The sequence below is a fragment of the Brassica napus genome, chromosome C6, assembly GCF_020379485.1.
Source record: "Brassica napus cultivar Da-Ae chromosome C6, Da-Ae, whole genome shotgun sequence".
Taxonomy (NCBI): Eukaryota; Viridiplantae; Streptophyta; class Magnoliopsida; order Brassicales; family Brassicaceae; genus Brassica; species Brassica napus.
The window spans coordinates 31,174,793-31,189,157 of record NC_063449.1 but is presented as its reverse complement, the minus strand read 5'-3'; the positions used below and the strand labels follow the sequence as shown (position 1 = coordinate 31,189,157).

The 14,365-nt window shown below is 41.3% G+C and overlaps 3 protein-coding genes across 4 annotated transcripts; 1 reads left to right on the top strand and 2 right to left on the bottom strand.

Moving 5' to 3' along the window:
* Positions 1 to 423: 423 nt before the first annotated feature.
* LOC125588683 (phosphoglycerate kinase 3, cytosolic-like) lies at positions 424 to 2,891 on the bottom strand. The gene is made up of 5 exons (XM_048760340.1): positions 2,766 to 2,891; positions 2,416 to 2,632; positions 1,293 to 1,949; positions 1,042 to 1,200; positions 424 to 841 (listed from the first exon to the last, which is right to left on the bottom strand). The coding sequence occupies exons 2-5, from the start codon at positions 2,608 to 2,610 to the stop codon at positions 647 to 649; spliced, it is 1,206 nt and encodes a 401-aa protein (XP_048616297.1). The 5' UTR covers positions 2,611 to 2,632; positions 2,766 to 2,891; the 3' UTR covers positions 424 to 646.
* A 205-nt stretch (positions 2,892 to 3,096) lies between these two features.
* Positions 3,097 to 8,309, top strand: LOC106405638 (ATP-dependent zinc metalloprotease FTSH 12, chloroplastic). Its single transcript, XM_013846156.3, has 19 exons — positions 3,097 to 3,713; positions 3,787 to 3,971; positions 4,120 to 4,346; positions 4,433 to 4,710; positions 4,833 to 4,910; positions 4,990 to 5,232; positions 5,337 to 5,477; positions 5,565 to 5,732; positions 5,807 to 5,919; positions 6,069 to 6,285; positions 6,374 to 6,445; positions 6,528 to 6,647; positions 6,747 to 6,863; positions 6,960 to 7,136; positions 7,288 to 7,407; positions 7,501 to 7,575; positions 7,668 to 7,775; positions 7,849 to 7,929; positions 8,030 to 8,309. Exons 1-19 carry the CDS (start codon positions 3,285 to 3,287, stop codon positions 8,105 to 8,107), a joined length of 3,027 nt encoding a protein of 1,008 aa, XP_013701610.1. The 5' UTR covers positions 3,097 to 3,284; the 3' UTR covers positions 8,108 to 8,309.
* On the bottom strand, positions 8,288 to 13,589 carry LOC125588681. 2 transcript variants are annotated; one of them, XM_048760335.1, is made up of 9 exons: positions 13,336 to 13,589; positions 10,166 to 13,047; positions 10,013 to 10,084; positions 9,774 to 9,926; positions 9,496 to 9,659; positions 9,262 to 9,409; positions 9,051 to 9,173; positions 8,744 to 8,831; positions 8,288 to 8,663 (listed from the first exon to the last, which is right to left on the bottom strand). In XM_048760335.1, exons 2-9 carry the CDS (start codon positions 12,926 to 12,928, stop codon positions 8,464 to 8,466), a joined length of 3,711 nt encoding a protein of 1,236 aa, XP_048616292.1. In that variant the 5' UTR covers positions 12,929 to 13,047; positions 13,336 to 13,589; the 3' UTR covers positions 8,288 to 8,463. The 2 variants fall into 2 exon arrangements, with proteins under 2 accessions (XP_048616292.1, XP_048616293.1); XM_048760336.1 differs by lacking the exon at positions 13,336 to 13,589 and adding an exon at positions 13,143 to 13,312.
* Between the last annotated feature and the right edge of the window lie 776 nt (positions 13,590 to 14,365).

The window sequence follows — 14,365 nt, the reverse complement described above, 5'->3', positions numbered from 1 at the left end:
AGGAAAAGGGACACGTCAACAGACCACGTCATCAATAGTATATAGAAGTCGGTTAGAAAAAAATAATCAGAAAATTGTAAAAGTTTGTTTTCTTCTTCATCTCTTTTTCCGGGAAAATCTCCTATGTTTCCTTCAAAAACCTAAATATCTGATCCCCTTATACTAGCTGTGTTGCCAAAAGCGGGTGATGCCACGTCAGAAAGATCTGGGCCGGGGTTTCAGAAAAGCTTTTCCACATCGTTATGTCAGCTTAATAAAACTTTTCAAAACCGACAGCGGACCATATAATCTCATCAACATCATTTATCAATTGTTCAATCTGGTTCATGGTCCAAGCTTGTGATCCAAGCAATATCTAATACAGAATGGAGAATCAAAAGAGGGGAACAAACATTCATAACCAGGTGATTTCTTTTTCTGTTATGAACAAACAAATTGATGAATTTTTCTCTCATCAGGGAGATTCAATCATTTTGAAACGAATCCAGAGATTCAGACAGCCAACAGTGTGATAGACAATCATATAACAAACAACAATCAACGAGCAGCTAAAGCAACAAAAATCAGACTACAAGAAAACCAGACGACTTGGTACACGATTGTATAATAAATAACACAAGAGAGATGTGCAGGAACTTAAAGATTCTCAAGCGTCGTCGAGAGCGAGGACTCCTGGGAGTGGCTTTCCCTCTAGAAGCTCCAAACTTGCACCGCCTCCGGTAGAGATGTGACTCATCTTGTCCGCCAAACCAACCTTTTCAACGGCAGCTACAGAGTCACCTCCTCCTATGATTGTGGTCACTCCCTTTCCGCTCAGCTCCGCCAGCTGCTTTGCTACGGCCTGGTGATTAAACAAGACAATAGATCAGGTGTAGTTAAGTTGGGGTAGTTTCTTCAATTAACAAACATGTTGAAGTTACACGACGTTCGATGAAACTTATGTTTATGTGATTTGGGTGATAAGTGTTGGTGGTAATGTGATATGTGGCGATAAATGTTTATATACGATGAATTTAAAGTAACAGTATTAGTTGCTCGTACCTCAGTTCCAGCTGCAAACTTTTCAAATTCAAAAACACCCATGGGACCATTCCAGATGATGGTCTTGGTTGTGTCCAGAGCTTCGCTGAATGTCTTGATTGAGTCTGGACCAATATCGAGTCCCATCCAGCCATCTGGGATTGCCGTGGCCGGCACTATCTGCAAAGAGTTCACAAGTGTCTCAGCTTTTTTAACAGACTAAGATCAAACACACATGTTTTTTTTTTTGTTCAGACACAAACTGTTGTTACCTTGCTGTTAGCATCAGGAGCGAACTTGTCAGCAATAACCACATCGGTTGGGAGTAAAAGAGAGACACCTTTGTCTTGGGCCTTCTCCATGAGTGACCTGGCCAAGTCAAGCTTGTCCTCTTCCAAAAGGGAAGATCCGACCGCGTGTCCTTGCGCCTTATAGAAAGTATAAATCATACCTCCACCGAGCAGGAGAATGTCAACGGTGGACAAGAGCGACTCAATGACACCAATCTTCGTTGAAACCTTTGAACCTCCAACAATGGCGGCAAAAGGCTTCTTGGGGTTTGCTACAGCTCCGACAAGGTAATCAAGCTCCTTCTGCATGAGGAAACCGGCGACAGAAGGCTTCAAGTATTTGGCAACTCCCTCGGTGGAAGCATGAGCTCTATGAGCAGTTCCGAAAGCATCGTTGACATAGAGATCAGCAAGGGCAGCGAGCTTCTTTGCGAATTCAGGGTCATTCTTTTCTTCTTCCTTATAGAACCTCACATTCTCCAAGAGAAGAACACCTCCTTCAGGTAGTGCTGCAACTAGTTTCTGGACTTCCTCACCAATAGAGTCATTTGCCATTACAACCTCAATCCCAAGAAGCTCAGACAACCTCGGCACAAGAGGCTTTAAGCTGAACTTAGGGGTAACACCTTTTGGGCGACCCTGAAACATATAATTCATATCAGAGACATCCAACAGTTACAAAAAGGAACTCAGTGTAAGTAACAAGCACTGCTAAGACATAACATAACTGATTATCAATGTTCAAAGAGCAATTAGAAAAACATGCAAATGCAGCCGGCATCATTTAAACAAATGATTCACACAAGCATCAACTATCATGTAATAAAACGAAAACATCTACATATACAGACCGATCAAGTAACAAAGCTGAGTAATAAAACAGATCAGACCAAAACAGATAAGGTTGTGCATGGGGTGAAAAAAAACAGTTAACTGAATATAGATGTTCCAAGGAGAGCGACTCTACTTAAACAAATGATTCACACAAGACACGAACTACGAAAGCCACATCTACATATGAAACCGATCAAATAAGCAAGCTCTGTAATAAAAAAAAACAAACGAGCTAATAAACCAGATCAGATCAAAAAACGAGATGACATACCAAGTGACTGCAGAGAACAACTCTAGATCCGTTTCCCATCAAGTACTTGATGGTGGGAACAGCGGCGCGAATCCTGGTGTCATCAGTGATGTTAGAGTTATCATCCAAAGGGACGTTGAGATCAACTCTCACGAACACGCTCTTTCCCTTCAGATCAGCTTCCTTCAACGTTCCAACGTTTCTCTTCGTCGCCATAGTAGATGAACAGATGAAAACACTGCACGATGCACAACGCGAATAATGAGACTGACCGAGAAATCAAACAAAACGGTACAAAAGATCTAGAGCATATGGCGCAAAATCGATTCGATGAGAGTGTTAAAAGAGCATAAGCTAGAGAATATACTCACATGAGTGATGCAAAGAGAGACGATCGACGCTGATGCAGTGGCAGAGATAAAAGGAGTTGGTGGATCTTTCGAGAAGACGATACTGTTTATTTATAAAAGCAGCGTGGAGAACACCCAAAAAAAACTGGTGGGCCCGTGACGATTACGTTTTTAATTACGGTTTTGCCTTTATCTCTCTCCTTGGGCTCCACGGCCGTCTACGTGTCATATACAATGGGCCGAGAGATCTTAATGAGCCTATTCCACTTGTAATTACATTTCCATATATTGGGCCGAGAGATATTAATGGACCTATTAAAGGCTCGAGCCTGTTTTAGTCGAGCGTCGTCTTTCTTCTTTCGAACTAAACACACTGTTAGTAGATAAACCTCCTGCACCGGAGAGAAGCGCAAGATTTGCCGGCGACACGACGCTGTGTTTGGTTTTCTTCCGTTGTTTCAGCAGACGGAAAGAGCTCGTTAACGGGGAAAATCCCCAAATGTTTCTGGTTTTGTTCAATTGAACTTGAGATTTCTTTCAATGGAGATTGCGATTCCGTATAAACCGAACCCTCTTATCTCTTCGCCGACGAACTTGCTCAAAAGACCTAAAAGTTTCGGTCTTGTTCGGTTTCCCGCAAAGTATGGACACCGAGTTACGAGGAAAAATCCAATCTTTCGCGTCTACGCGTCTGAAAGTAGTAATGGGTCTTCGTCTAATAACGGTGGAGGGTTCTCGTGGGTGAGGTTGACGCAGTCTCTCCGTGTTGGCGTGGAGCGGATCGGGGAGAAGATTGGAAAGTCTGTGAAGAAGGAAACTGGGTTTGACCCGGAAGAAGCAGGTGCGAGAGTTGATGAGTATGTGGGTCGAGTTAAGGATATCGTGAAGAAGGGCCAGGGCGAGTTGACTCGCTTTAGGACTGAGATAGTGCCTTCGTTTATTGATTGGAACAAGTGGGAACACTGGAAGGTAAGCTGTTCAGCTTGTTAATCTTTAAGTACTACCTGTAGTTTCTTAACGAGAGGAGATGTTTTTGTATCAGGACATCAAGTATTGGGACGGTAGACGAGTTGCTGCACTGATGATATATGCTTTTGCGCTGTTATTTTCTTGTCAACGAGTTTATGTTGCCGTCCAAGCTCCCCGGATAGAACGAGAAAGAAGAGAGTTAACTGAGTCTTTTATGGAGGCTTTGATCCCCGAGCCATCTCCTGACAATATAGATAAGTGCGTGCTTCCTAATCCTCAGTTTCCATTTGTTATTTATTAACTGAGCTATAAATGCATCTAAAGCATCAAGAGTGGGAAGAATTGTGTTTAGTGGACGACTTGCTGGGATGTCTATGTCCTGATATTTATTTTCCTAGCGTTTCAGGTTTAAGAGAAATATGTGGAGGAAGACAACACCTAAAGGCTTGAAACTAAAAAGGTTCATTGAAGCGCCTGATGGAACACTTGTCCACGATAGTTCCTATGTTGGAGAAAACGCATGGGATGATGATCTGGAGACAACAGAGGGGTCTCTCAAAAAAATCATTGACAGAAATGCGAGGATTCAGACAGAGGCAAAGAAGAAACTAAGCCGTGATTTGGGTGTCTCTGGTTAGTGCATATACATTTTAGACGGAGGCATTGGTAAGCTTGCTTTTAACCATCTAACCTCTCTTTGTTGTATCTTTGTATGATAGGTGAAGTTGGAGGCAGTGTAGGTACATGGCAGGAAAGGCTTGCAACCTGGAAGGAGATGTTGGAAAGGGAAAAGTTATCAGAGCAGTTAAACTCCTCAAGGGCCAAGTATGTTGTTGAATTTGATATGGAAGAGGTTGAGAAAAGTCTTTGCAAAGATGTTGTTGAAAAGACCTCTGAAACTGAGGGAACTAGAGCTCTCTGGATATCAAAGAGATGGTGGCGTTATCGCCCTAAGCTTCCTTATACCTATTTTCTCCAGAAGCTTGATTCTTCCGAGGTATAACTCTAATCTATACTCTTGTTCAGATTTGGGATTGTGAGCGGTATAGGATGATATATCTTTTGACTTCTTTGTTCTTGAGCTTATGTTGATATCACTGTGTGTGTGTGTTTTAACAGGTTGCAGCTGTTGTCTTCACGGAAGATCTAAAGAGATTGTATGTGACGATGAAAGAAGGTTTCCCTCTAGAATATATTGTAAGTAAATAAAAAACCTAACTGCATGTATTAAAACTGAAGGATGTACATTCACCATTCTGTATTATTCTTTTTCTAGGTTGACATTCCATTAGATCCATACTTGTTTGAGACTATTTCTAACTCTGGAGTTGAGGTGGATCTCCTTCAGAAAAGGCAGATCCACTACTTCATGAAAGTGTTCATTGCACTTCTGCCTGGGATACTAATTCTATGGTTTATAAGAGAATCTGCCATGCTTCTCCTCATCACATCAAAGCGGTTTCTATACAAGAAGTATAATCAGCTGTTTGATATGGCTTATGCGGAAAATTTTATACTGGTAATCATCACACACTCAAGAACAATAACCTTTTTGCCTCTTTGTTGTATGACCTTCTTCAAACTTATTCACACGTCTATTGATAAGTTGTAATTTTCATCCAGCCGGTTGGAGATGTCAGTGAGACAAAATCAATGTATAAGGAAGTGGTGCTAGGCGGTGATGTTTGGGATCTTCTTGATGAGCTAATGATCTACATGGGGAACCCAATGCAATACTATGAGAAAGACGTGCCTTTTGTCAGGGTAAATTACATCTTGACCCACACTGACATGTGATTAATGGTTTGATCTAGGCTCAAATTCTCATTCTGTTTTCGGTTTTTGAGCCAGGGTGTGCTTCTTTCTGGACCTCCTGGGACAGGGAAAACACTTTTTGCGCGAACACTGGCAAAGGAAAGTGGACTGCCATTTGTATTTGCGTCTGGTGCGGAGTTCACAGATAGTGAAAAAAGTGGTGCTGCAAAGATCAATGAGATGTTTTCAGTGGCGAGACGAAATGTAAGCCCTTATTTGGTACAGTTGTCTTCTACTCATACTATAATTATGGTTCTGATATTATACATTATCTCCAGGCACCTGCTTTTGTGTTTGTGGATGAAATTGATGCCATTGCTGGTAGGCATGCTAGGAAAGATCCACGAAGACGAGCAACTTTTGAAGCTTTAATTGCACAGCTCGATGGAGAGTAAGACTCTGCACTTGTTCAGAAGTTCTAATGAGATGGATGTTATTTTTATTTATGATTTATTATTCCTTGGGTCCCTTCCCCACTTTCTAAGAGGTTTATGAGATATGCATTAAGGTTCTTATGCCTTTAAATTGTACCACACGCAGGAAGGAAAAGACAGGCATTGATAGGTTTTCTCTGAGACAAGCTGTGATATTTATCTGCGCTACCAATAGACCTGATGAACTCGACCTTGAGTTTGTCCGCTCTGGACGTATTGACCGTCGGCTGTATATTGGTTTGCCTGATGCAAAGCAAAGGGTGCAAATATTTGGAGTTCACAGCGCCGGGAAGAACCTTGCTGAAGATATAGACTTTGGGAAGGCAAGCCCTTTATTCCTACTAATTTGTAATCCCGATAGATAGGTGTTTGCTCACTCATAAATACTCTTCCCCTCTTTTCTACCTGCAGCTTGTTTTCCGGACAGTTGGATTCTCTGGGGCAGATATCCGGAATCTTGTTAATGAAGCTGCTATAATGTCGGTATGTCATATTCGTGTCTGTATCTCAATTTCCCAACAGAACTTTACAATACTTAGAGAACGATCCTAACTCAATTTCTCAGGTAAGGAAGGGACGTTCGTATATATATCAGCAAGACATTGTTGATGTGCTAGATAAACAATTACTCGAGGGTATGGGCGTACTTCTCACAGAGGAAGAGCAACAGAAATGTGAACAAAGTGTTCGTATTGACATCCTTTGTACTATTTATCTCAAATCATACTATACCATAGAGCTAGAAGGTCCTTAGCCTTACTATTGGATTTTGATGTAACATTAGGTATCTTATGAAAAGAAGAGACTCCTGGCTGTTCATGAGGCTGGTCATATAGTATTGGCTCATTTGTTTCCTCGGTTTGACTGGCATGCATTTTCGCAGCTCCTTCCTGGTGGCAAGGTACGTTTCAAAACCTCTTTGTTCAGTTATTATAAATTGTTGTCAACGCAGTGTTAGAATGGATTAAATCAACAGCTCTTCTCTTGAATTTTACAGGAAACTGCTGTTTCAGTGTTCTATCCACGGGAAGACATGGTGGACCAAGGTTATACGACATTTGGTTATATGAAGATGCAAATGGTGGTAGCTCATGGTGGACGCTGTGCTGAACGTGTGGTTTTTGGAGATGATTTCACTGATGGAGGAAAAGATGACTTGGAGAAGATAACAAAAGTAAGTTCAGTCTTATCTTTTATATGTCTTCTGATTAAATCATCAACCCTGTAGCAAATAACATCTATGTAACTGAACATATCTTCAAAGTTGTGGTGTAGTTGTGAATTTTAGTCCATATTTAAATGTGAATCTGATATTTTGTTTCCAGATTGCCAGGGAAATGGTGATTAGCCCCCAAAATACAAAATTGGGTCTCACTCAACTGGTAAAAAAGATTGGAATGGTGGATTTACCAGATAATCCAGACGGCGAGCTGATTAAATACAGAGTACATCCATTCATCACAGACTAGTACTTTCCCATGTGCATTGACATTCTCAGTAGTTCATAGTGTTTTACTCTGCTTCATGATAAATTTCAGTGGGACCATCCTCATGTAATGCCGGCAGATATGTCTATTGAAGTATCCGAGCTATTCACTCGCGAGTTGACAAGGGTAACTTACTCTTTATTTGACTCAGCATACCAAATCTTATTCATTGTCTCCCATGTGGCAAAGCTTGAGATATATAATGGTTGCTGACACAGTATATTGAGGAAACTGAAGAACTTGCGATGAATGCTCTGAGAGCAAACAGACACATTCTGGATTTGATCACAGGAGAGTTGCTGGAACGATCAAGGATAACTGGATTGGTATGAAAGTGAATTTAATATTATTCTGTACACAGATACTCTCAGACTAGGAAGTTTGTCTTTCATATTGTAGGAAGTTGAAGAGAAGATGAAGAGTCTTTCTCCTTTAATGTTTGAGGATTTTGTGAAACCATTCCAGATAAACGCAGACGAAGTAAGCTCATTGTTTATTCATAAACTTCTAGATTCCAAATGAAGTCTAGAAACGTAATCTGACATCAATGTTTATAATTTGGAAAAAAAAAACATTTCAGGAGGAACCTTTGCCTCCCAAGGATCGGGTGAGCTATCAGCCAATTGATTTACGTCCTGCACCACTCCACAGATGCTAGAAGAAGCTTTTACTCTTCTCCTGTCACCACAAAGATGGGCCCTCTCATAAACCATATTGTCCAAACATATAGAGAACATTTAGCAAAGTTTTGTACTCTGCTTCTGTCTGTATCTGATACTATTGTAATATGGTTACTGGTGAAGTTAAAACAGTGGTGTATTAAACAGAGACAAAATAATGATATAAATTTATTTTTCATATTTTTCTAGTTTTTTTTTTCAAAGATATCAAAGGAGTCGAGAAATATCTCTCTCCTAAAACCCCAAACACTGAAGTATATAAAGTGAAGAAAAAAATACAAAGAATTGTAAACTTCGACTTTTTCACTGCACATAATGAAGAGCAAGGATTCTCTCATCTGGAAGCTCTGTGAGTTGGTGGCTTGGATTGGGTCGAAGTCGCTGCAGATGACATCACTCGTAAGCGCCCAGCTATCTCTGTGAAAGATGGTCTTGCCGTTGGGTTTGGCGCCCAACACTCCTCCATCAGTGTTCTCCATTCATCGTCACAGAAGACCGGTATGGTTGGTCTCAGTGTGTTGTTCACTATCCCACCTGCATTTTTCACAATCAAAGTCATCATCCATTCAAATCTCATTCCGAACATGAATGAAAAAGTGAAACAGGCATGGCACCTATTATGGCCCCATAGTGCATATTGGCATATGGTTCCTCTCCGGTCAAAATCTCCCACAGAACAATACCAAAAGAGAAAACATCAACCTGCGGGTTAAAAGACAACAAAATGAAGGATTAAACCCTATCAGAGATCTCATAGTTTGTTTGCATTCTCAATCAGAATATACTTATGAGGCCATGCAATATCACAAGATCATCTTTTCAAGAAACTAACCATATACTATATCTCAAATAATTCTTAAAAGGAAAAATAAGCGACTCATGATTCTTGAAGTCAAAGTAGCTATTGGACATGAATGTTACCTTTTCTGAAACTTTGCTGCTGCTTCCATTTAGAAGCTCTGGTGCCATCCATGGTAAGGTTCCACGTACACCACCAGATACCAATGTATTTCTCTTGATTTTTGACAAACCAAAGTCACCAACCTGAGGTGGATTAGCATGTGGATCTTAATCTGATTTGTTGTAACGTCATCTTAAAAACGTGAAAATTTCTACAGAAGGATCGTGGTACCTTGCAGATTGGACGAGAAGGATCTTTTAAGTTCACAAGTAGATTGTCACATTTCAAATCGAAGTGAACAATATTTTTGGAGTGCAAATATTCCATTCCAAACGCAGCATCCATGGCAATGATTAGTCTCTTACGACGATCAAGATGCCTGGTCATGTAAACAGAAGAGAAGAGTGCATAAGTTAAATGAACACATCAAACTGATATCAGAAGACCTAGTATGCATAACTTTACCTGTCTCTGCGGACCAGAACATGCCTTAGAGAACCATCAACCATGTACTCTGTCACGGTGGCCAATGTCCCCCCAGGCCCGTCTTTTACAACACCATAAAATGCTACCACATTCGGGTGATGGAGTTTTGAAAGAATATCAGCCTCCCCCCAGAATTCACCAGTCTGCAGAAAATCAGTTATACATTAACCAGAGTAACGTGGAGAACAAAATTTGCCATGAATTGTAGGCATCGCCAAAAAGAAAAATGCATGCGACATGATCTGCAAACAACTCACCAATCTCTCTTGCTCTGATGACCGCCCAGCAAAGCAGCTCTTCTTGATCCTCTTGATAGCGACATCTGATCCTCTCCACTTTCCATGATACACCGTTCCAAAAGTACCAGAACCAAGCTCTTTCAACTCCTCAAGATCTTCATTCTTAATGATCTGATGATATTTAAGAGTTTATTATAAAATACGTAAGTAAAACATTAAAAACAACTTAGTAGAAGCACAGGGGGGATAGATCATACCTGCAAGCCATCGTAGTTAGACTCTGATCCAAGTGGAGGAACCGCAGCATGCCTTGTTTCTGTCTTTTCATCCTAGAAGTTCCCATCCTCATTAGTAAAACTTGTGTTTTGATGATTACATAATAAATAAAAATGCTGTTATTTAACCCGTACCTTTGGTTCAGAATCTGGCATCCTCAGGTTCTCCACCATAGCACCAAATTCTTCGCTCTCTGTGACCTTCATCTGATCATCCTCCGGAGTAGGGAGAATAGTGCTAGTGCCACCGCCGTTCCTTTCAGAAAAACCATCCCCATAATCTCGACCTAAAGTCAACTGAGGATCCGCCAGGTTTGTTGAAATAACATCTCTACTCAATGGCGTGACGTGATGCAATCTGCCACCATCTTTGATGTCAGATGGAAAGTGAGAATCAGATTGGTCAACACTCGCAGCATCTCTTTGGATAAACTGTTGTTCAGCCAGCTGCTGAGAATACGACCAATTTTTAGGATCATGATTCTGCACATTCATGCTAACAGCAGCTCCATCGTGAGGATATGGATGGACAGACGATGTATCCTCTGAGATTGCTTTTGAGAATATTTCAGAAAGGAAGTCACGAGGAAATCGGTCATTGATATCGATCAGAATATCTCCCTGCAGAGAATCAGAACGGCGAGTGGAAGCTTGATCTTCAGGGATAACATGACCCCTGCCTGCGTTTACATGGCTCGAGTTGGAAACATCAGTCACAGTACCTGTCCCATTGACTATTCTGTTCTTGTTTGCATCATCAGGATTTGCAAATTTACGCAGGTGCTCGGAGTCCAACGTATCATTTCCAAAGACTGTCTCAACATTTTTATGCTTCTGGTGGGTAGCATCACCATTAACAGTTTGGGAATCTTCATGTGACTTTCCAACTGCTTCTTTTGCACCATCTTGCTGTGCATTGCTCGTTTGTGACTGAGACATTAGGAACTGAGAGCCTAGCGAGTCATCAGATTTCGACAAACGATTTAGCAATTCCAACTGTTCACGAGGTATTCTCTCTGAGCGATACACCCTCGGTGGAGGCTGCACAGGCTCCGGATAGTTCAGATCAATTAGATTTGACTCGTTATGAACATGACCACAGGTACCAGTTGAAGTTGAAAGCTGATCTTCACTACCAGATGGAGGAACCTGCCCAGCAATGACAGCATCACGGTAAGTAGCAGGCTTTGCAGGAGCGTTCTGCCGTGTGTCTCCTCGAGGAGGAAGTAAATGTGCCTCCTGGCTAGGTGTAGCTGTTGCTGCTGACACCTCCCGAGCCTGATTGTGATTCCTCACCTCAACATCATCTAACTGAGGTGGACTCTGGTGATCCTTTGCCAAAGTTTTACGGTTTTCAGTCTCAGCATGCTCATGAGCTTTCGTATCAGGTGATACCTTTTGCTCCTCTACTATGGCCTGCGTGCTTTGTGGTGTAGTGCCAGGGTACAAATACCCTTCGGACCAGCCACTTTGCTGATTGACATGCTCTTGGAACGGTATGGAACCGGTAGTTTCCGTCATACCGGAGTAATTAGAATTGTGAGCATACAAAGGAAACCGCTCTCTTTCTCCATGCTGAACCACATGCCTGTAATACGGAGGGAACATTCCATAGGAGCTGGCAGACCCTGGTGTGATGGACTGTGGATACTGAAAAGAAGAGTCTGGAGTGATGGATTGGGGATACTGAAATGAGGAGTCTGGAGTAATAGATTGGGGATACTGAATAGAGGAACTCGGAGGAATGGACTGGGAATAATGAAGAGCAGAACTTGGCGGGACAGGTTGCTGCAACTGAAATGCAGCATTGGGTGGAATAGATTGAGAATAATGAAGCGATGAGCTTGGTGGAATAGACTCGGCCTGTTGACCAGAGGCCTGTTGGAAGCCATTTGCCATCAACTGCGGTGCGCTAACTCCAACAACATCTCCATTAATGTTATTGACACCCTCGGTGTTCCGCACAGCAAGCTCAGCTAAGTTGTTTGCTGAAGAGCTATCTCGCCCATGAAGGTTGTTTGAGTTCCTTCCTAATCCAACGTCCATACCATTCACAGCTACAACATACTGAAACTCAGAGTCGCCATCATTTCTATTAACCCCCAAAAGAGCATCATCATCCAGATCGTTGATAGAGAAGAGAAACATCCTAAGCTTTTGAGAGCCCCCACGGTTTTCCATCTCATGATACTCTTCAAACATATTCTGGAGATCCTCTTCACATGATACAGACACCAACGCATCGAGATCTTCACCAGGGAGCTGATACTTGACAACATGAGTTTGGTAATAGATCTCAAGGATCTTTTGCTTAAGAGCCAGCCAAGATATGTCCTTCCTCACGGAAATAATGTGCGTCTCACCCCCTACGTACCTAAGCTTTGAATCGCCTGGGCGTGGAAGTATCTTCCCACCAAAGCTGCAAAGAATCTTCACCTTCGCTGCTGTTACACTACCAGAGGCTGAAGAAGTTGCGTACCCATGCAAGTTTCCTAGACTTCTATCCTTGCTAATCGAACATTGACCAAGCTTATTACCAAACTCGTGAAGCGAAGGGTTGGTTCTGTCATAATCCCTCGTGTCATTCTCCGCAACGCTGAGCCTGGAGACATCTGAAGCAGAGTCGGAACCTGCGTGACTTATCCCTAGCAAACCTCTAAGCTCCATATAACAAGTGGTATTGGTGTCCGCAGCTCCATTAGTGTTGGAAGATCTCTGAGGAACCACCCGGTCACGCATAAACTCGAGAGAAAATTCCTCCCCTGTCTGTATGGAGTAGTTATGCACCGGTTTAACATCAGAAGCGTTTGGATTGAGAGGTCGAAAACGAGCACTCGCTTGATCAGGTTGAGGAACAGTCTCGTATCCAGGCTGCTGATGATGTCTAGGTTTATCCATTACAAACAACACAATCTTCCGACTTGATCTAACTGAAACACGAATCTAACATGCTGAATACTACAGAAACTACTTAAAGACAGAAGAGTGATTCAAGATCGATGCTGGCGATGATTAAGCTGCAATCAAATATATAAGGGTTTAGTCACACTCACATGGCAAGATCGAAAGGTATAACAGTAGACAAAATAGGCATTTTGAATGTTCTAGAAACCTATGTGAGGTATCGAACCAAAATCTCTAAACGAAGATTCTCCATGGATGCTAAGCAGATATTCGATTGCAAACTAACCTAACCGTTTCACATCACGACTCTACAGAATAGCTTGAGAAAAAAAAATCAAAAATAAAAAAAAAAAAATATAATGCTTCAGTAAAGGCTCGAATAAGAAGGAACAGAACAGTACCAAAGTAAAATCTTATCGTGCGTAACCACTCGAGATTAAGCTTTAGAAAGGACTGAGCGGATAACCAGAAAGAATAAATTTTACTGGAAGATATCGTCTCTCTCTCGGCTCCTGTTTCATCAGAGTACAAAGCCAAAGGATGATGAACAGATTAATAAAACAAAAACCCTACGTTTTTTATTTTAAAATCAATAAAACCAATGTGACGTCGGCTACCAAAAAAAAGTAATTAGTTTGTGAATCTTATAATTTAAGAAAAAAACAGAAAATCCAAATCTGGTCAAAATGATTTAAAATTGTGAAAGTACCCTCAAAAGTTTCAGAAATTACTAATTTGTTCGTTTAGTTGACCTTCTTCACCAAGATTAGTTATGTTAATTAGCTTAATCCGTAGAACCACCGTACCCTACTGGTTAAGGTTTAAAGGCTTATACATCTGGGTTTGGTGTTCGAATCCCAAACTATGCAATTTTTTCCGGATTACAGGAAATCCAAGTTTTAAGTCTCGGATAGAGCGATTTATTAAACAATTATGCAGAGTACAGAAAAAAAGTTTTCAAGAAATTTTCAGCATGGTCCAAGTAAATAGGATGAGACGTAGCTTATTAAACAATCAGTCTTGAATCTCAGACTGAGCCCCGGACGGTCGGACCTTTATTAATCTTCTGTATATAGAGTTTGCATTAAATACCAATCTCCTAAATCAGCAGAGATCATATAAAGAACATGGCCAAGATTCAAAATCACTATTGGCAACAACAACATAAAAGAAGGTTGACTTTTAACCTGAAAGAATCATTTTAACTCCTTCTCATCTCATTCCAAAGTAAATATTAAGTAATAACGTTTGTTGATTCCATAATATTAACATTCCAAAACAATTAACAGAAAAGGCAACTCTAAATGGTTTATTTTATTAGAGGCTTTGTGGTGGACACTTAAGCTTCAAAACTCAAAAGCGCCTTATGCCAATGTGGGGCGGCAATGATTGGGCCCACCATATATAAAACAAACTGTAGTCGGTTCACCG

Coding starts and splice junctions, on each gene's coding strand:
- LOC106405638 (XM_013846156.3), top strand. CDS start 3,285: ATGGAGATTGCGATTCCGTATAAACCGAACCCTCTTATCTCTTCGCCG. Junction 6,864..6,959: donor AGCTCCTTCCTGGTGGCAAG/GTACGTTTCAAA, acceptor TGAATTTTACAG/GAAACTGCTGTTTCAGTGTT. Junction 7,576..7,667: donor TCACTCGCGAGTTGACAAGG/GTAACTTACTCT, acceptor TTGCTGACACAG/TATATTGAGGAAACTGAAGA.
- LOC125588681 (XM_048760335.1), bottom strand. CDS start 12,928: ATGGATAAACCTAGACATCATCAGCAGCCTGGATACGAGACTGTTCCT. Junction 9,660..9,773: donor CATCAGAGCAAGAGAGATTG/GTGAGTTGTTTG, acceptor GATTTTCTGCAG/ACTGGTGAATTCTGGGGGGA. Junction 8,664..8,743: donor GCACTATGGGGCCATAATAG/GTGCCATGCCTG, acceptor TGAAAAATGCAG/GTGGGATAGTGAACAACACA.
- LOC125588683 (XM_048760340.1), bottom strand. CDS start 2,610: ATGGCGACGAAGAGAAACGTTGGAACGTTGAAGGAAGCTGATCTGAAG. Junction 1,950..2,415: donor TTGTTCTCTGCAGTCACTTG/GTATGTCATCTC, acceptor TATATGTTTCAG/GGTCGCCCAAAAGGTGTTAC. Junction 1,201..1,292: donor CTCCTGATGCTAACAGCAAG/GTAACAACAGTT, acceptor AACTCTTTGCAG/ATAGTGCCGGCCACGGCAAT.